Below are 19,812 nucleotides of genomic sequence, written 5' to 3'. Positions count from 1 at the left end.
TTAGCTCCATGATCATCTGCAGATCACTTGCCACAGTCTCGGAGAACACCATGCTTTGAAGACAAACAGTTCCTCAGGATTCATTTACAGGGTACAAAGAGTAATTTCCTTTAAAATTCAGTATGACGTTATTTGGTGGCTAATAAGCAACACTGTTATCTCTGGAACAGGTCCTTGTTCAGGATGCATTTTACAGTTGGTGGAATGATGAAGACCAGCAAGCTATGAATGTTGGAAACTGTTTTAAAGAAATTACACAGTTACTGCCCATGACATCATATTATCTAACTTTGGTCATTTGGGGAAAGATTATTCTGAATGCACAGTGCCATCTTAAGACATAAACCTCAGAGCCAGGTTCCAATGTCCCCAGGTTTAAAAAGGTCATCAAATCCAACAGTGAGTGCCCTGGCCACATCAGACTTCCTGTATGCCTGCGAGATTATCCACAGAGAAACTGGGCTCTGGGTCTGCAGAATCCCTGTGCTTACCTTTATTAGAGTGTGCCCTATTCACAGGTGCCATACCTGTTTCTGGAGTCATTGGTCAACATTTATCTGGAGCTCAGAACACTTTGCATAGGCTGTTATCATGAATACTTTTCAGAGGGGAGTGAAAACAAATTACAGCTATTCCTAATGAAGAAATCAATCAACATCAAACAGCTGTCATGACAATATTCCATGTTTGGATCAATTAAATGTCACTACATGCACTCCTCTACAATACCTGTGCCAATATTTGTGCTATCTTAACCTCCTGTCACCATAAAGTCCTTCATCTAAGCTTGACCCGCACTTCCCTGTGCACTGTTGATTGCCAAAGTCTTGTACATCTGCAACCTCTTCTTCAAGTATAGTAAACCACTGTGAAAGTAGGTGTAGCAACACTGCCATATCACAACAAGATGAGAACTAGACATGAAATTTCACAACACAGTTTAGAAGGCATGAACACTGTTTACACAGGCTTATGCAAAGGAAAACATGATATGGAAAATTCCAGGCATGATCTTGGAAGAGATAAATCAAATTTTTAGATAGAGCAGAGTTCACTGGAAGGAATTTGTTGCGGTTTAAGGCATGACTGCCATCTCCCTTCCCATTCAAAGTGGCGGGAAAGACTGTTCAAGTGAACAACAGCACTGCTTATTTTGCTGGGTTCCTCTACACCTTCTTAGGCTAAAGTCTCACTATTTCCTGACGTGGATTAGCAAATGTGTTCAGTATCAGCACCGCCTGAAATAGTGTGAATGCAGCCACCATCCTGGCTTCAAGAGGCCTCTCTGGCCCTCCATCAGCACGGGGCTCATGTCAAACCTGCGAGTTTACCTCTGACCTTTTGATCAACCTGAGTAAATACAGACGCTACCAGCCAGCCCAGCTCTGCAACACAGTTTGCAGTAGCACTGAACCTAGAAGACAGTTTTATGCATAATGATCTCCTAGGGGCATGAAAATGGTGCTGGCCTTCCCCATAAGACAGCTCAAGGGAAGAACAGACAGTTTTAAGAGTTTGACTCCCAGGTATTTAATTCAGTGGCTACTGACTAGCTTCTGCAAAATCTCTCACCACTCACCATGGGACCAGGTCTACGGAGGCCAGACCCCAGCAGCTGTTCAATGCAGTGCTAATCCAAGTTGTGCAACACCTTCTTCAGAGGAAAACCTATACCTGTTTCTCAAGGGAACGATATTTTATAATGCAGTAAAAGCCAGTGTTCATGGGGATACGGCTACTGAGTGCCAGCTTAAAGATACAGGTGCATCGAAGAATCTCACTTCAGAATACATTCCCTCATTAAGCAAGCCTCATGGTTATGTAATGTTTACAGTCCCAGAGTCTCCTATGAAAATGTCAGGATTTTTTTCAGAAATACCACATATATTTGCTAATTAATCAGAGTGCTTACTTTGCTTATCTCTACTATTTTTATTGGTCAGTCAATCCCAGATGAAATGCTGACTATTCTAATGAACTCAGGGTATTTGAAATCACTAACCAATATTCAAAAGGCCATTTCTTTCTGGTATTGTCTATACGTATTCTCCAAGTATGAAAGTATGCAAATACACTTGGTTTATTAAAATCTTACATCAGTGCTAAGGCATTTATGACTGTGAATTCATAAGACCTGACTGACAGAATTGCTTCAATTGCTTAACTTGACTAACATAACTTAAAAGTCACATTTATATGAGATATTTCTTGTACCTTTGTCCAGGTATCTCTGGACATGTACCAGTTCCAGAAACCTGTGTGACTTAGACAAAAGTCTGTCTAACTTCAGTGAACTGCTTGCACACATTAATGTTCTTTTAATCTAAAATCATGCATGAAAAGCAAACCAGCTTTTTTCAAACCCAGGAATTTTAGAATAGCAATAAAAACCATAACACAGACTCTCAGAAAACAGTCGCTGACATGAGTATGAATCTCTCCACCAGTTCCAACAGTCACCAGAACAATGTGACACCAGTCACAAAATACATTGGTGATCAGGAATACACCAAGCAAAAAAATGTGGCAGAAGTTGCAGATGGCTATAAACTAGCCCCTCACACCACACTCTGCAATACTAAAAAAACCCAAACAATGAAACTTCTTTTATGACCTATCTCCAAACTGGCAGAGAGGCATAGCAGATGAACCAACCCACAGCTGAATGGCCACATGCACAGTATAAACAGGAGCAGTAACCAGAGCTACTGTATTCAGAAACACGTCATAGCAGTTTCTCTGACCGCTATGCTTATATTGCAGATACATGCAGGTAATGGGGACAAAGACTGAGGAAGTTTAGGCTCACTCAGCCACGGTAGAGAATGCCAACAATGGGGAACCAGCAGAAAATAATGCAAAACAAGACAGACCAAAAAGATGTCAGGGAAGCAGGCAAGACTTCAAAAAGAGTACAGATGCAAATTAGTGCATGGTCTGATCCCAGGGCATCATTTGGAGTTCTAATAAAACATTTAAAACAAAAGAATGCTTGTCTGAACAAGCACCATCAGGTATCAACCATTCCCCAGAAGGGCATGGGAGAAAGTAATGGCCACTGCATACAGAAAGGAGGCAATCAGTCAAATGCATGCGATAGCTCAGGACCAAGATTTTAATCCCAAGAGAGAAAATGCAGAAGGCTCACCTTGATTTTTTCTGCCATCTGCTGTGAAATGATAATTGCCAGAAGATGAAGGATCACTGCAGTTCTTCTTCCAAGCATGCAGACTGTAGGGTCAGGTATTTGAACATGACAAGCTACTGTTTTCATACCACAACCTAGAGGGTTGATGATATTCTAGATTCTGGATGATATTCTGATTCAAGAATCTACTTCATGAAGATAGAGCGAGGACCAGGTGAGGTCTTTAGGTAAAATAGTTGAAGTTGCTCTCAGCTCTGACAACTCCATTCAATGCAGTCACCAGCAACAAGAAACTAGATCTCTTTGAGCTGAGGAACAGGACAGAGACAAGGTCCCCTGGTGCTGTCTGGCTGGTTGCTGATCTCTGTAAAGTAACATAATTTTAAAATATCCTGTCTCTTACTGACCTCCTCTAAAATCTACCTTTTGTGAAATATGACCCACAGTAACACTAAATGCTGGCCACCTCATGAAACCAAAATACTGATCATGAGAAATGTGAGAGGAGATCAAATAATATTTTTATCAAATATTATATTTTTATCAAATATTATATTTTTATCTACTGTTCAGTGTCCATATGAGACAGTAGTTAAAATTCTGATGTACCTAAACTCAAAATATTTTTATTGCATTGAAACTAGAAGATTGGCTTCTGTAGGAGATCTGTAAACATAAAGGGAATGTAGCAGGCTCATTTTGCAGAAAACAAAGAGACTCATGACTGATCCTAGCTGCAATGTAGAGAAGTGCTAATATAAACAAAACACCTTTGCAAGTTAGGCTTATTAAAATAAAAAAGTGTTTCAAAAGAAGCAGGCTATAAAATGGAAGACCATAAGTGAACACAGACCTAAATACTTAGACAAAAAAATAGCATGAAGACAATATGAAAAGCCCTGCTTAATTTTAGATCCAGATTCTACAGATTTTAAACTATTGTACATCTAGTAAGTGGATACATATGTATTTTTTTAATTCTTTGAAGGAGGTTGGTCTTTTATGGAAATGAGTTAAAGGAAGCATGCAAGGAAAAGTTGGTGAGGAGCTGGACTAGAGAATTTATAGGGTAATTAGAGATTTTGGAGAAAGTTTAGGCCTGAAAAGAATGAAAACTGTGTATACAATAGAAAGAAAAAATAACATGAGTATGGAAAATCTATCCCAAGCCTCAAAGAACAGGATCAAGTCCTGACCCCAGAGGATTTAGCACAGAAAGATTTGGATTAAGCTCAGCACTTTGTAATGCCAGGATTTTGAATGTTTAGAAAACACAGAGTGCAAAGGGCAATTAGAAGATAAAAACTTGATTCTGGTCTAGCATACAGCTAATGCTGTTTGTGTTTGTGGGTGCTTAAAATCTGTGCTATGATGTTAATAATTAGCAAGGCCCCAGCCTTTCTATGTAAAGGGGTTCTCCAAGCCCATTCAGGAAGCTCTATCAGCTTTGCTTCAGGGCACTGAGGGGCACTAATGAAAGGCACAGAGGATAAGCAGGACAACACAGGCCTTTGCAGAGGTAGTCCTAGCCTTTAAGGAAAAGCAAGGAGCCAATTCACCTTGAAGTCACAACCTTCTGCTGCTTCTCAGGAGCAAAGACAAGATCTTATGGTCTGTACAAAATAACCCGAGTGGTAAGTTTCCAGGGAAAGTTTGGTATTGATTTCTCCTTTTCTTCTAGGTTAGAAGTATTAGCACTTCTGTCAACTTCACTGAAGAACTCTATGAGTAGGTCTTTGCTTCCTAAGTACATACCTGGAGTGGGACTTAGTTCACTATTCCTAATAATCTGAAAGTTTATCTAGTCCAAGTCAATTAGTCTCCAAGGGTCCTTGGAGAGAGCCAGGCATCTCAGGAGGAAACTTGTTCCACCTCTCTTGATTAACTATTGTAGTATAGTATAAATCAGTCTCTAGACCCACCTATCTCTTCCATTGCCCAGAGAAGGGAGCTCGTTGGCCAGTGCAGATGGTCAACATAAGATGAAATGAATCGCACCTGTAAAAACTATAACCTCTTAACCTTCTCCTCTTTAAATTTAGATTTTTCACTAGCAGGCATATTTTCCCATCTGTTAAGTATTTTCAGGGCTCTTCACTGAAGCCACTTGAATTCATACAGGGCGATCTTGGACTATGGAAGTGTGCACAGAAGAGTAAACAACATACCCCTAGTAGTCGCAGCAGCATTACCATATACATGCATAGTAATACATAATACATGCATAATAATACATAATACATGAATAATAGCCTCCTCAGTGATAAAAACCTCCATATCAATACACGATAGCCTGTCATTCACTATTTCAATTCTTTCCTAAGTTTCCACTGTAGGATCTTCCAGAGTATCTTCCTGTATGCTTTCTCCTGCAGAAGAACATGAGTTTTGCTACTGATGCTGCTCTATTTCACCACAGCTAACAACTAGGGAATGAGGCATTAGAAGAAACACGAGGGGAAAGACATAATTAGAGAATGAGGAACCCAAGGAATGCAAACCTAGGAACTTCTTTTGACTCCAGTTCAGGTGAAATAGGTTAGCAGTGAATTAATGAAGGCCAGCAGTGGCCAGACTGAAAGGGAGCTATCTTTCAAGTGACAGATGGAAATGGTGTGCTGTGACTTTGATAGATGCAAAGCAGCAGGACCAGCATGATTAAGAAAAAATAAAAGGTCACCTGCCATTACTCACTAGGAAAACATTTGACATGAGTAAGAGGCATAACCTGTCTCTTCAGGAACTCTTCAGATTAGGTTATCAGCAAAGGACATGGCAGTCATTTTTGTTAAAAGGATCAAAGTGTTTTATTTCCTCATGTGTTCTGAGGTATGCCAATTCATATTACACAGGGCACTGTCTGTTTAGAGGTATGAGAAGGAATTTCACTGCTATCATCTGCTTTGCATCTTTAGCCTTTGCTCATCTAGTTCAAGAAGAAAAAAATTGAGGGCAAACAGACTCTAAACAAGGGTCAGAAAAAAAAAATAGGCATTACATAGCAGAGACTGTTGATTTTCAGTTCAGAACATGTCTTCTGGTCACTGCTTACAAAACAGTGATTATTTTGGAACAATACCCTTTGATTGCAAAATTAAGTCTGGCTCTGTCTGAAGCAAGAACAACTCATTTGGACTGCTCTCTGCCATTCCAGGTCATGCCCTGCCTGCTGGTCTCTTTTGTGGCATTTAGGCTATAGGTGAACTGGAGGGCTTGGGAGCACCTCATTCAGACTAGTTCTCCAACACGGACAGTGGGGGCCAGTGCTCCACTTTGCCATGATGCACACATGGAGCTCAGTTTAGCTGCTGCTGTTGAGATTTTTTTTTCTTTTCCATCTTTTTTACCTTCTAAGAGACTTCAGTTTTTCTAACTCCTCTATATATACTTAAAATGTTGCTTTCCGTTCTGTATCCTTGCCTGTATGGGTCACCTATGGACCTGTCTGCTAGGACTTCTGTATGGTGGTAACTGGCATTGTCTGTGAATGAATGCAAAGTGTCTTTTGAAATTGGTAGAGGTCCAAGTCACAGATGCCATGGCAGTACCAGGCACCTCTGCCAGATACGCATACTAATGCCAATAGCGAACATCACTGCAAACCTGACGGTGGATTTCTTTTGGAGAAAAGTTTTGCAAAAGAGAAGAGTAATAGGAAATTGGACCAGCTTATACCGTAGCTAATGGTCAGGAGGAGGTTAGCATAGTGCAAAGGGTGAGCTTGACGTTGGGAAAATAATTTATGTTAGTTTAAGTTTTTTTCCCTGCTTTTCCTTTGTTGGCTACATTAGTAAGTATGCATATACTTGTATAATTAACATAATTGTTACTAATCCTTGCATCGGAACTGTGGTTACATCAGTCACAGATTTGTAAAAGCAGGCTCATTAGGACAAAGGGGGGAAAAGAAACTAGAGACTATGAAGGAGAACTAGCTGGAGTGGTTTGAGACATTACATCAACTTTCCTCCACTCCTTCTTGGGGTTTCATTACACGAGCAGTCTTGATGCATGGGTTCTCCGTAAGATCTAATGAGGGGACGTGTGATTGTCTCCTTGTTGTGTTAGAGCCTGCATGGCCTTCCTCCACTGAACAGGAGGCTGCATTTATACCCATTACAGATGCTTTTGGCCAGGAAGATCTTTAAGTCTAAATAGACAAAGAGCTAATAAGAAGAAAGCAAAAATTATTTGGTGTTATAATGCTGCAGTCTAGAAGCTTGTGTACTTGTATTTAATGATTATGGTATCAGTAGGGACCGAATTTTACTGGTCGCTCTGACTAACCTGAAAATACGCAAAGGAGTTTTCACTCAGCTTCGGGGCCCTGAAGGCACCACCAGCCCTGACTGCCCCATGTCAGCCCCCTGGGGCTCCCCCCCTGCCCGTGGCCCAGGACCCCATGTCAGCCCCCCAGGGCCGTCAGCCCCTGCCCCAGCGAGACCACGGCAGGGCCGGTCTCCAGCTCCGCACAGATCTGCCCTGCCTGGCCATGGGACCCGCTGAGCTGGGTCCACCTGCAAGCCTATGGCCTCCCCCGGCCTCAGCTCGTCCCCATCCTCGGGGACGTGCCTGATGCCCGGGGCTGAGGCTGCCCCGGTGCCCCCGGCTGCTCCGGGCTGGGGGTGGGACAGGCCTGGGCTGCCAGGGCCTGCCTGTCCACCGTCCCATTTTGGGGGGGGACCCCCACAATCGTGGCCCCCGGCCCTAGGCAGCTGCCGGCCTGGCTGCACCGTGGCACTTGCCCCTTGTTCTGTTCTTGCACTATGGCTCTGTGTGCTCACGAGTGACATGTTTACATTCACTCATCGCTTCTACTAATGGGCTTAATCTCGTAGGTTTTACATTTAGTGATCAGTCCTACTTTGAATGGAATCTGACTGATAAAACATTCAGGTTTTGCTTATTAGCTCTAGATTAATATCAGACTGTTTATGTTGGATTAAAAATCTTGGCTGTTAACATTTAGCCTCTCCAGTTAACATTTGCTGCTAATCAAGATACATTTCGGTCATGGCTGATGCCACCGTAGGGTGGAGGGACAGACTAGACAACCTCCTGAGATTCCTTGCAGCGGTTCTCCTTTATTGGAAAGCCTGGCATGGAGCTTATGCTCATTTAATTGTACAGTACTTCAAAATCACTGACATGTGCTTTTCACAATTTCTGCACTGACTGCTTTAGAGAAATTGGAAGCTATGTAAAATATGTGTTTAAAAATTTATTTAAACCCACCTGTCTTCTGTAACATCAGTATTCAGCAGACACAAAGGTACTAACCAGAAGAACAGCATGACCTGGTTGCAGACGAGAGAGGTTACAAGCCATGTTCACCCTACCTTCAAGGGATTCTCCACCACAAACCAGTAATGAAGTACAAGCACCGCATTCACTAGATGCCTGAAAGCACCAAGTCCCAGTGTATGCTCGTGGCTGATGGAAGATGCAATCTTGCTCTTCACAAACAATCTCTCTGTTATCTTTCTCTTCACAGTTTCTCTGTATGTGATGACGATGCCCTAAGGTTGTGTCTAGACATACCTGTGCTCCTGGGCCTGAACCTCTGACCATCAAACAGCCTAAAACCTGTCAGGTCCTTGTGCCCTGACCCCAATTACAAAGGTCTGGGACCCACTCTGGTGTGCCATGGTGTCCACCTTGCCTGCGTGCCTGGGCTTCCTCCCTGTGTGGTAGGGGACAGCGGCAGTGGCAGGGAAGGGTGGGAGGTGGGATGAACACCCAGGGCTTGCTGACATGGACCTGGCACAGTGGGAGTTTGCATCCAGACCCAGGAACTTAGAACAAATCCTGGCTCTGATCATATCACTGTCACTGAAGTACCCTAGCGATGCAGGTGCTAATATAGCTTGCAGGTAACGGAGGAATCCATTCTGACGCTTTGATTAAAGGTGATGTCAACATGTATTACCCGCCAGCAGCAAATTTCAGCAGTGAAAACTGACTTGTCCTGAAGCAGAGAGTTTCCCGCTGAATATGATGAAGAGAGACTGTAACAAACAACGAAAAGCTGGCTTATTAAACGCACTGCTGTTGAAGGAACAGAAGCTGAGAGGATGTGTAATTTAAAATGCCGCACTGTGTTTTTATCAGCCACCAAACAGTCATGAATCATGTGCCTAAATTCTACCTCTTAGTCTTTGCAAATTTGGAAATCTTTGGCTTTGACCCCTACTTCATCAGCTTTCCACTAGTTTCTCAAAATTTAGTCTAGGGCTGTCAGTACATTTTCCACCAGACAGTATAGCTATTTATGCCATCTCATCACCACAGTGTCTAAGTGCCTAACAAAATTTATGAAAACAATGTACTTTTTGTCTCAGATGAGTTCTCTTCCAAGGTAAGAAAATGTGGAGGCTCTCAGTTGCTCTGTTTTCTCAGAAAGTCTGCTTTGCTTTTAACATTATGCATTCAAAGAATAATGCACCAAAATCCAGGCAGAAGAATCTTATCTGTTTAATTAGTTAGAACCACATGGGATGAGAGAAGTAATGGGGTCATAAAAACCAGAAACAGAATCCTAATATGATTAGAAAAGAGGGTTCCAGACAAAAAAACCCCAAAACTTTATGCCATCAAAAAGGCTTTATTAGGATTATGTATACCATTCTGGTCATACCTTTTGAAGATAGATACTTATAGACTGAGAAAGGTGTATAAAAGAGCTATTAGGATCAGCAAATGTGTATCCCAGTATGTGAGGATACTAAAGTGCTTGACAAGCATCAACACTGTGAACAGAAAAGCAGAAAGGGGAATATGGTATCTGTTTAAGTGTATCATGGTGTAAATAATTTGGCAGCAGAAGCTACTGAGATGAAAAAAAATGAACCTTTGAAACAGACTTATTGTGGGAGAGAGGAGAGAAAAACTACAAACCTGGCTTTGGGAGAGGTTTGGCCTGCTCTAGACAGAGCTAGATTTATTCATTAGAAGGATTATATAATGTGTCCATGATGATAGAAAACCAGTCTTAATGACACAGATGTTTCCTCTATTGTATCTCAATAGCAGCTCTTTGAAGGCTTTGTGCCTTCAAACACTCCCATGGACCTTCATGTGACTCCTAGGCATGCACCACATACCCTCAATTGCAGGCAATAGAGCCCTCTGTTTCAAACACTCACATTAAAACAAAAATTAATTACTATTCCTTAGAGCCACAGGAGGAAGATAAAGACCAGAGGAATCCCAGGAATAAGTGCTATATATTGTGGACACTGGGAATCTGTGGCACTTGGCGTTAAGTACATAGATGTAACCATAGCTACCCTCGCCAATAGCCCAAATAAAATTACCCACTTCTGCATTTGGAATAGCCTCCCCTACCTTTCAGTGTTTCATATGGGGTTTGAAATAATCTCTACAACTACTGTTTCTGAGAGCCATTTGTGTGTCTCTCGGTATGAAGAGGTCTTGGAGTTGGATTTAACCATCCTTGAATCAGACAGATTCTTTTAATCAGAGTAAGAATATGTATTTCTGAGCAGAAACTAAAAAATGGCATCTTCTATTAATTCAGCCTCATCAGTCTCCCAATAACTTTTTATTCAGGCTGTTTGGAGAGATGTCTGTCTTTCTTCTCCATTAACCAGTTCTCTCAAAGAAAAGGAATTACTCCCTGTAAATGATCAACCATGCAGTATGGCTTCGGGTAGGGCAAATATCACTCAGAAAAACTGTTTTCAGAGGAAGATATTTATGACACTATTAACGAGGCAAAGATTCGTGTCTTCACATATCTTCTAGGTAGAAATGCAATAATGAAAGTAAAAATGTAGATGCTCTCATTAGACTGCTTTCTTTTGTAAGAAGTTGATACATATATGGCCTTAAGGAGGAAGAGATCACACCTAAAAGTACACAAAAAAAGGTAAGCAGGCAGCTAGGCAAAAATCTAGAGAACAGACCTTTGATAAGGAAAGAGAGCAATAGAGAAAAATGGGGTTAGGAGCAATAAATTTTATTCACAAATTTTCATAATTTTTCAAGGCAAAAGATCAGTTTGATCAAAGCAGACTTCACCAGCGCAAAATAGAATCAAATGTCTAAAATTATCTGGAACTGCAGTTCCAGATACAGCATCTAACTGCAGTACGATATTCGTAACTACAGTGGTGAAATGAGACCTAAATCTCATATACAATAAAATATCCTAGACATTAAACGTATTAGGTGTGGCAAGGCAGCTAATTGCTGACCCCATCAAAAGGAACATATGTACTAGCTAACTACTGCTTAGGACTAGCATCCTCAGAAAGAAATCTAGTGCAAGTTCTAAAATATATTGGTTGATTTTTCACATTCAGAAAATTAAAAGTTAATTAAAAAAATATTCACAGACAAGAGGCAAATAAATTAGGGCCACTGCTCTCTCCTCTTCCTCTTTTACTCCTTTTTCTTCTCCCTTTATCTACTCTGATCTCTCCTCTTACCAGCAACCAGCCTGCACTTCAGAAATATAAATGTGGCATTCTGCTAAGCATATAAAAAGAAAAAGTACCATGTGTCCCTTGCCTTGTAATGAATTTCCCTGTATATTCCAAGAGGTGAACTGGCCCTCCAGATGATGGCTGAATCCATAGCACTCTGACATCCCTTGCCCCTCTGGCATGCCTTCTCCCAGACAAAACAGAAAATACTCATGATCATGGAGGAACTGCATTCCCATGAAAAATAAGTGCTGCACCTGTTTTCTGGGTATCACTGCTGCAATTATTAATGTAATAGCCACAAAGTAATAAAGATATCAGGTAAATCAAATGAAAATTTCATACTTCGGATATTGAGAACTGTGATAAACTAGTTTCAGCTAGATATTGCTCTTTCTCTAGGTTTTGGGGGTTTGTTTGTTTGTTTATTTTTTTTTTTAATTTAATCTTTCCTTTAATCCAAACTTCCCCTTATGAAGAAATCACGGGGTTTAGTTCACTAGTTCTTCAGGTTTTGGAGGGCTTTCATCCTAAAGGCTGGACTTCATCTGTCAATTGGCAGCTTGGAGAAAAAGTGGGTAAGATACAAAGAAAGGAGGTATCCAGGTGGAGAAGGCTGGGAAAGCAATTAAAAGAAGGGCAGGAGAAGTATGGCGAGCACATCTTTAGGGAATGAGAGATGAAGCAGAGACGGGGAGGAAAGTGAGGTGGAAGCACATGGAAATTTTTTTTGTGAAGAAATTTTTTATGATGAGGGTGGTGAGATACTGGAACAGGTTGCCCAGAGAAGTTGTGGATGCCCCATCCCTGGAAGCGTTCAAGGTCAGGTTGGATGGGGCTTTGAGCAACCTGGTCTAGTGGAAGGTGTGCCTGTCCATGGCAGAGTGGGTTGGACTAGATGGTCTTCAAAGGTCCCTTCCAACCTAAACCATTCTGTAATTCTATGAAAAATATAAAGAAACAGAGAATGCTTGTTAGACAGTATACTTGTAAGATGAAGGGTATTTCATCCTAGGGTGTCATGAAGATGCTAGAGCCTTAGCACTGGACGTTGTGTCATGAGATACAGGATACAGGTCTCCTAGCAAACTAAGCATGTCCAGGACACATGCTCAGGCAGTGCCTTGTGATCACCTTACTGTCTAAATGTTAGCACACCTCCTAGCACCGTTTGGCCCATCCCAGCTAGCACAGTGCCACACAATGCCTGGGCAGGACACAGGGAACGGCACGGAGCAGGAACTGTTCCCAGCAGTGAAAAAGAGGATGGGTCCGTGAATGATTATTAGCTTTGCAGACAGTTGATTTAGACCTATTTTTATTCTGCTTCCTGACCCCTACATTTTCTTCCCTCTCATTCTCCCTAAAAAGGCAGGACTGTACCTGCTGTAGTCAATACTTGTGACTCCCATCACAGGTGTCCCTGTCTCTATACACCATAAACTATCACTTGAGGTATTATGGAAGAGGGACAGGGAATCCTATCCAGACTCATGGCCTGTTTGCTCCAATGTACAGCTCCAGGAAATGGACAATGACACAAGCTGAACAAGTGTCTTTGGCTCAAAGGAGTCTTGGAGATGGGTACCTTCTGCCTTGAGCCCGCCGAGTGTGGAAGGTCAGGTATGACTGACATGACTGCTGGATGTGATCTGTACAGATACACCTGACAAAACACATTTGCATGCCTCGACCATCCCCAAAGCCAGTTCTCCTGGAGCCACCCTCAAGGTAGAAAGCCGAGCGATGGAAGACCCTGCTAGGTGTGTAGGGGACCAGTCTAAAGGCTCCAGGTAAATTTGATGACACTTCTGGATGAACCCGTCCTTTTCCTCGTGGGTGAGTCTCTTGGGGGTCTCAGCAGACCACTCTCAGTGTGCAGGCCAATCTGGAGGAATCACAGAATCATAGAACGGTTTGGGTTGGAAGGGACCTTAAAGATCATCTAGTTCAAACCCCCCTGCCATGGGCAGGGACACCTTCCACTAGACCAGGTTGCTCAAAGCCCCATCCAACCTGGCCTTGAACACTTCCAGGGATGGGGCATCCACACCTTCTCTGGGCAACCTGTTCCAGTGCCTCACCACCCTTACAGTAAAGAACTTCTTCCTTACATCTAATCTGCATCTACCCTTTTTCAGTTTACAGCCATTACCCCTTGTCCTATCACTACATGCCCTTATAAAAAGTCCCTCTCTGCCTTTCTTGTAGGCCCCCTTTAGGTACTGGAAAGTTGCTACAAGTTCTTCCCGGAGTCTCTTCTTCTCCAGGCTGAATAATCCCAGCTCTCTCAGCCTGCCTTCATAGAAGAGGTTCTCCAGCCCTCTGATCATCTTTGTGGCCCTCCTCTGGACTCGCTCCAACAGGTCCATGTCCTTCTTATGTTGGGCACCCCACAGCTGAATGCAGTACTCCAGGTGGGGTCTCATGAGAGCAGAGATTCACCTCCCTCGACCTGCTGGTCATGCTTCTTTTGATGCAGCCCAGGATATGGTTGGCTTTCTGGGCTGCAAGTGCACATTGCTGGGATACAATGCCCCTGCAGGAGGACCATAAACAGCTGTTAGGGGCCCTGTATTAGCATTCAAGTGCTGATAGTTGATTGTTAACTGCTATTTTCCATTTGGTTTGTGGACTGGCCACCCTGAAGAATTATAAGGGGAGTGGATTGGGACAATTATTCCCTGTTCCCGTAGCTCAGTTATTATAGGGGCAATCCCCTCTCTCGCCCCTCATGGCAAGGCATAAGGTTTCACATTGACTATCTTTGAAGGTGGAAGTGTAGGCGCTGACTGCAAAAGCCTCGACGAAGCTGTAGGGGGTCCGAACTTTCATTCCCTCCCCTTGGAGTCTATCTGTGCTCTCCCTTTCAGGAGATCTAGTCCCAAAAAGTTAGTTGGTAGCATTCCCAATATCATTATCGTTTCTGTCGCAGTCTCATCTGCTGGCAACCAGCACTTAACTCGAGCAGTTGCCTGGGGCTGAGAGTTTCCAAATACATCCGTTACCCATATCTGTTTCCGGTCAGCAACTATGCCGTTGTGGTCGGCAACATCCTGTCGAAGTGCTGATATTTGAGCCCCGGTATCTACTAAGAAGGTGACAGGCGTTTTAAAGGGACCGAGGGGAAAGGTAATTAACAGGTCCCCTTTATCGCTTTCTGTGAGCCTTCTCAAATGGACCCACTGTCCGTCCCCCAGCTCACTTGCTGGGGACGGCGGATGGGGTTTCCTGGCTCAGGGACATCCGAATCAATCAATTCAGCCTCCCGAGGAGCAGACGGGGTTATGTTTCTGGGTTCCTGGGAGGGGGGAGAAGGCCTTTAAAGTTTGAGGGAGACAAGGCCCCTTTTATTTTGTCCCAGCCTTTCACCAGACCTTCCAGGTTGGGAGTGGGCAACCTGTCCATCACCTCCCTGGGGATTCCCTTTGAGATACCCTTGGTCCACAGTACATATCTTCTATTATCGGGAGGCTGTGTCAGCCTCATCGGAGGAGGGAGTCGAGAATTGTGTGTGGACCTAGCTTCTGTTCCTCCATTCCCTTCCACTCTCCTAAGGTCCACTTTGGATTTTGTCTCTCCCTGACTGGTGAACCCCATTTGTCTCCCATAATTAATAAACTCCTCTTCCCTTGCCATCTCTGGGGGGGCTTCCCCTTCTTCGGGGTTGCGGTGCTCTCACGCGACCTTGTAATTGCACTGCATATAATTTCAAGGCATCGGGCAGTCCCCTTATAAGAGGATGCAACCTTTCAGGGTTTGCCACATATTGCACGGGAGAGGGCTGTTGCAGAACCAGGAATCGATCATGCATCAACTGGAGACACATGGCTTTTTGTACGCTCTCTAAAATGTGACCCACCATAGGCATTTTAATCTAGAAGGGTTTTCCCCTTTCCATAGGATCCAGTCCACCTGCTTAATATGCTACTCTTTGGGTTAGGGACCAGAGCTCTCTGTTGTCATTTGTAGTTAGAAAAAAAACCCAGTCCCCAATATCCTCTTGCCTCATCCTCACTTAGCAGGATACCGTCTCCCCTGGTGAGGGATACTCTCCAAACATACTCAGTTTCCATTTCTTGGGGTCCCCGGGAATATTTTTGCTGAATTTTAGCCAAATTGGTGGGGGAATAGGGGATGATGCTGGTGGTAACTTGCTGGGCTCCTCCTTGACCACCATCCACAGTCTTGGTCTTAATCAAAGGTCACATCATGGCTTCCCCCCTGCCAAGAGAAAATATTTCCCTTATATGTCCTAGGCCTTCAAAAGGGTATGATTTTGATTCTTTTCCCCTGTCAGAGTCTGCATCCACATTTTCTACACCAATCTGGGAGTGGATTTCATCTAATTGCTCCCTTAATACCCTTTCCCGCTCCAAAGCCAAAGTGGTATGTAGTCTCTGGTCAGTCACTTGCTCAGTGGCAAGTTGATCAGAGATACTTCTTGTCTCATTTTCCAATTGCTCCTGCAAAGCCTACACTAAATCTTGAAGGGATTTTATCGTCTCCCCTTCTGCTTGTTGGGCCATGCATTTGTCCCATTGTGCTGCCACCAGAGCAGCTCCTAAAACTGCACTACCAACACCTTCCCTTTTCCTTGCTTTGACCTTTGTTCATTAGCCAAAATGAAAATTCTGTCTGCTACAGCTTGCGGATCATGCCAATTTTTATGGGCCCAAGTCATACCAGGGGGAGAGGGTCGGGCATTGCAGCCCTCTAATCTCTCCAGGAGAGGGGTACAGTCTATGGTCTGACCTCCCAGGGAGGCCAAAAGGAGCACACAATTATAGAGATCAGATCCCTTTATTAGTCCTCTGAGGACTGTCTCCCCTTGTGTATGACTCCTCTCAGTAAAGGCCTAATGATACACCAAGGGAATCCTGCTGACTACGCCAAAAATGTCACAACCCATGCTGGACAGACCAGGGAAGGGTTGTGGTGAGTTCAGAATTCCCTCGGGCTAAATTAAGGTGAAGTGACACCAAACGATCAGTTACACTTTTTATTTATGGCAGGAGCAACCTAAACCTGGAAGGTGTAATAGTAGGCAGCATGGTTTCTATTGAAATATCTACAAAGATAAGGAGGAGAAAAAGAAGAAAAAAGAGAGGAAAACAAGAAAAGGAGAGAGGGAGAGAGATATCACCACCCTTGGACCCCACAATGAAGTTAATGGTCAATGATGCTGACGGTCATGGTAATCCTCCGGTGATGGGCGCACACGGAGCTCCTCGTGCCTGCATCTTTTACAGCCCAGTTCCCGCCTTGGTTTTCTACGCACTGGCCCTAAGGACCTATGTAACTCTCAATTTTCTGTGCAGGCACCTTCATGGGCGGTGGTTGTGAGCCCTTTCCCCAAATAAACTCTGGGTGACCCCTGGCCATATATGGTGAGTTGTTCCGCCCAGTTCATCAGGATGCGGGACTGCCCATCCTCTGAGATGCCTCTGGCGTCCCATGTTACACGTGGTGTTGCTATGCAGAACTTATCTTGTTGCAGTGCCTTGCAAGCAAGTTCCATTCCTTGCCTCAACAGCAGAAGCCAGGCCCCAGTCTCTGTCCATCATGATGGGTGTTTGAGGCATTAACTCTGTCCAGTCTCTGACAGACCATACAGCCAATTCCTTATCCACCGAGTGGTCTGTCCATCAAATCCATGTCTCTCCAATTTAGAGACAAAGATATCGTGTGGGACAGTGTCACATGCTTTGCACAAGTCCAAGTAGATGACGTCTGTTGCTCTTCCCTTATCCACCAAGGCTGTAACCCCATCGTAAAAGGCCACTAAATTTGTCAAGCATGATTTGCCCTTAGTGAAGCCATGTTGGCTGTCACCAATAACCTCCTTATTTTCCATGTGCCTTAGCATAGTTTCCAGGAGGATCTGCTCCATGGTCTTGCTGGGCACAGAGGTGAGACTGACTGGCCTGTAGTTCCCCGGGTCTTCCTTTTTTCCCTTTTTAAAAATGGGGGTTATGTTTCCCCTTTTCCAGTCACTGGGAACTTCCCTGGACTGCCACCACTTCTCAAATATGATGGAGTGTGGCTTAGCCACTTCATCCACCAGTTCCCTCAGGACCTGTGGATCCATCTATCAGGTCCCATGGACTTGTGTACCTTCAGGTTCCTTAGATGGTCTGAAACCTGATCTTCTCGTACAGCGGGTGGTTCTTCATTCTCCCAGTCCCTGCCTTTGCCTTCTGCGACTTGGGCGGTGTGGCAGGAGCACTTTCCAGTGAAGACTGAGGCAAAAAAGTCATTGAGTACCTCAGCCTTCTCCATGTCCCAGGTAGCCAGGTCTCCTGTTTCCCTCCGGAGAGGGCCCACATTTTCCCTAGTCTTCCTTTTACCACCAATGTACCTATAGAAGCTTTTCCTGTTGCCCTTGAAATCCCTGGCCAGATTTAATTCTATCAGGGCTTTGGCTTTCCTAACCTGATCCCTGGCTGCTCGGACAATTTCTCTGTATTCCTCCCCGGCTACCTGTCCTTGCTTCCACCCTCTGTAAGCTTCCTTTTTGTGTTTGAGTTTGTCCAGGAGCTCCAGGCACATCGACGCGGGCCGCTGTCGCACGGCACAAACTGCGGTTGGCACAAGGTGCTGCCCATTTTGAGGCTCTCTCAAGGAAAGCACGAACTGGTCTTCCAGAATCCACGCCGCCAGCTGCGGCAGCCACGGGTCCCCTCGGGCGGCCCCAGAGGGTGGAGAAGTAGACGCCAACATTTCCACGGCCTTTGGAGAGCTGCGCTTCGGGGGCTGCGCTCCTCAAGCGGGGGCACGCTCTCTCCCCAAACCCTCTGGGAGGTGGCAGAGAAACCAGCAACACGCACGGCTCTGGCTGCGGGTGAGCGAGGCCGATGCGAGGTGTCCGTCGGCCACCACCCGGAGGGTCAGCGGCCCCTCGGCAGGAGCCCTGTTCGCCCCCCACCCCGGGCGGGCCTGCGGCCCCGCGGGACCCGGCAGGCCGCCCTCACCGGGCCGGCCCCGGCACAGCCCCCGGGGCGCGGCGTGGCGCCTCGCCGCCAGCCCTCGGCCTCGCAGGGGGGCGGCGGGAGGCGGCGCCCATCGGCGGGGCGGGCTGAGGCGGGGTCCGCCCGGGGGACGCCACAGAGCCGGGCAGGAGCCGCCGCGGGAGGGAGCGGGCGGCCGGTGCCGGGGCAGCGCCATGGCCGAGCGATACGACGTGGTCGTGGTCGGGGGCGGCATCTCAGGTGAGTCCGGCGGCCCGGGGCGGGGGGGGTCCTGTCAGCCCCTGAGGCGCCGAGCCCGGGCGGGGGGGTCCTGTCAGCCCCTGAGGCGCCGAGCCCGGGCGGGGGGGTCCTGTCAGCCCCTGAGGCGCCGAGCCCGGGCGGCCGGGCGGGGCGGCGGCACCCGGGGCGCAGCTTGCTTGGGCGCCGTCGCCCACCGGGGGCCCCGTCGCCCACCGGGGGCCCCCGTACAGCCGCTGGCCCGCCCGGCCGCGGGGGTAGGCGGCGGTACCGTCCTGGCGGACGGAGCATCGCGGCGGCGGCGGCGGCGGGGGAGAAGCTGCGCTGCTGGTCGCCTCCTCCTCGGCCTGAGCGGGTCTCCTCCGAGAAGCCTGAGGTGCGAGCGCATCCCGACCGGCTCGGTAAAGCTGGCTGAGTCCCCATAATTCAGGCGGGCAGGATTTTATTATTTTTTAATTTCATTATTTCTTATTAATTATTATTTATTATTATTATATTTTTCTGGTTCTTCCACTGTCAACCCCAGCATCCTCTGAACCTGCGTAACTCTTACTGGAGCCCCTGGAAGTTTTGGGCAGATGAGGCTATACGCACTCTGCATCCTCTGCACCGAGTCCAGGGGTGTACGCAGAAGCCCTCGGTCACACATGACTAATTTAAATCTTGGGGTGCCTTCTGTTTAGAGCAGGTAGAAGCATAAAGGAAAAATGCCTGAAGTCTGCTGATAGTAAATTTCTAGTTCCTCGTTCAGCACAGCTATGGATTTGAGAGCATGAGCAGTCTGGCAGAAATGGGCAGCAGGCCTGGAAGCCCTTCTTGCACTGAGTGGCAATCTGCTGGTTTTAACCTAATCCTGGCTAGAAGACCTCTGTGCCGGCCCAGAGTGAATCTCTCTCTAGTGCATTTTGTTCTGAGATACACGTGCCAAATAAATTGTGTATGTGCAGGAGATTATTTTTTTTTCCTGTGCCTTTGACATATCAAACAGTTGCTTTTTGGCCTGTTA

General features: G+C 45.6%; 1 protein-coding gene and 1 long non-coding RNA gene across 4 annotated transcripts in view; both read left to right on the top strand.

The window, feature by feature from the left end:
• Window positions 1–4,563: 4,563 nt before the first annotated feature.
• LOC138685578 (uncharacterized) lies at window positions 4,564–9,218 on the top strand. 2 transcript variants are annotated; one of them, XR_011324874.1, is made up of 3 exons: window positions 4,564–4,782; window positions 8,403–8,522; window positions 8,643–9,218. It is a non-coding gene; the product is annotated as an uncharacterized lncRNA (long non-coding RNA). The 2 variants fall into 2 exon arrangements; XR_011324873.1 differs by lacking the exon at window positions 8,403–8,522.
• A 9,471-nt stretch (window positions 9,219–18,689) lies between these two features.
• The window catches only part of LOC104325112 (amine oxidase [flavin-containing] B), a 55,587-nt gene continuing 54,464 nt past the window's right edge, over window positions 18,690–19,812 (top strand). For both annotated transcript variants that reach the window (XM_069784988.1, XM_069784989.1), the window contains exon 1: window positions 18,690–18,809. In XM_069784988.1, coding sequence (XP_069641089.1) covers window positions 18,764–18,809 — 46 coding nt within the window. In that variant the 5' untranslated portion in view covers window positions 18,690–18,763. The remainder of the gene's footprint in view (window positions 18,810–19,812) is intronic.

This window comes from Haliaeetus albicilla, chromosome 6, assembly GCF_947461875.1.
Source record: "Haliaeetus albicilla chromosome 6, bHalAlb1.1, whole genome shotgun sequence".
Lineage (NCBI taxonomy): Eukaryota > Metazoa > Chordata > Aves > Accipitriformes > Accipitridae > Haliaeetus > Haliaeetus albicilla.
The sequence above is the reverse complement of the archived record's forward strand: the minus strand, read 5'-3'. Positions and strand labels throughout refer to the sequence as shown.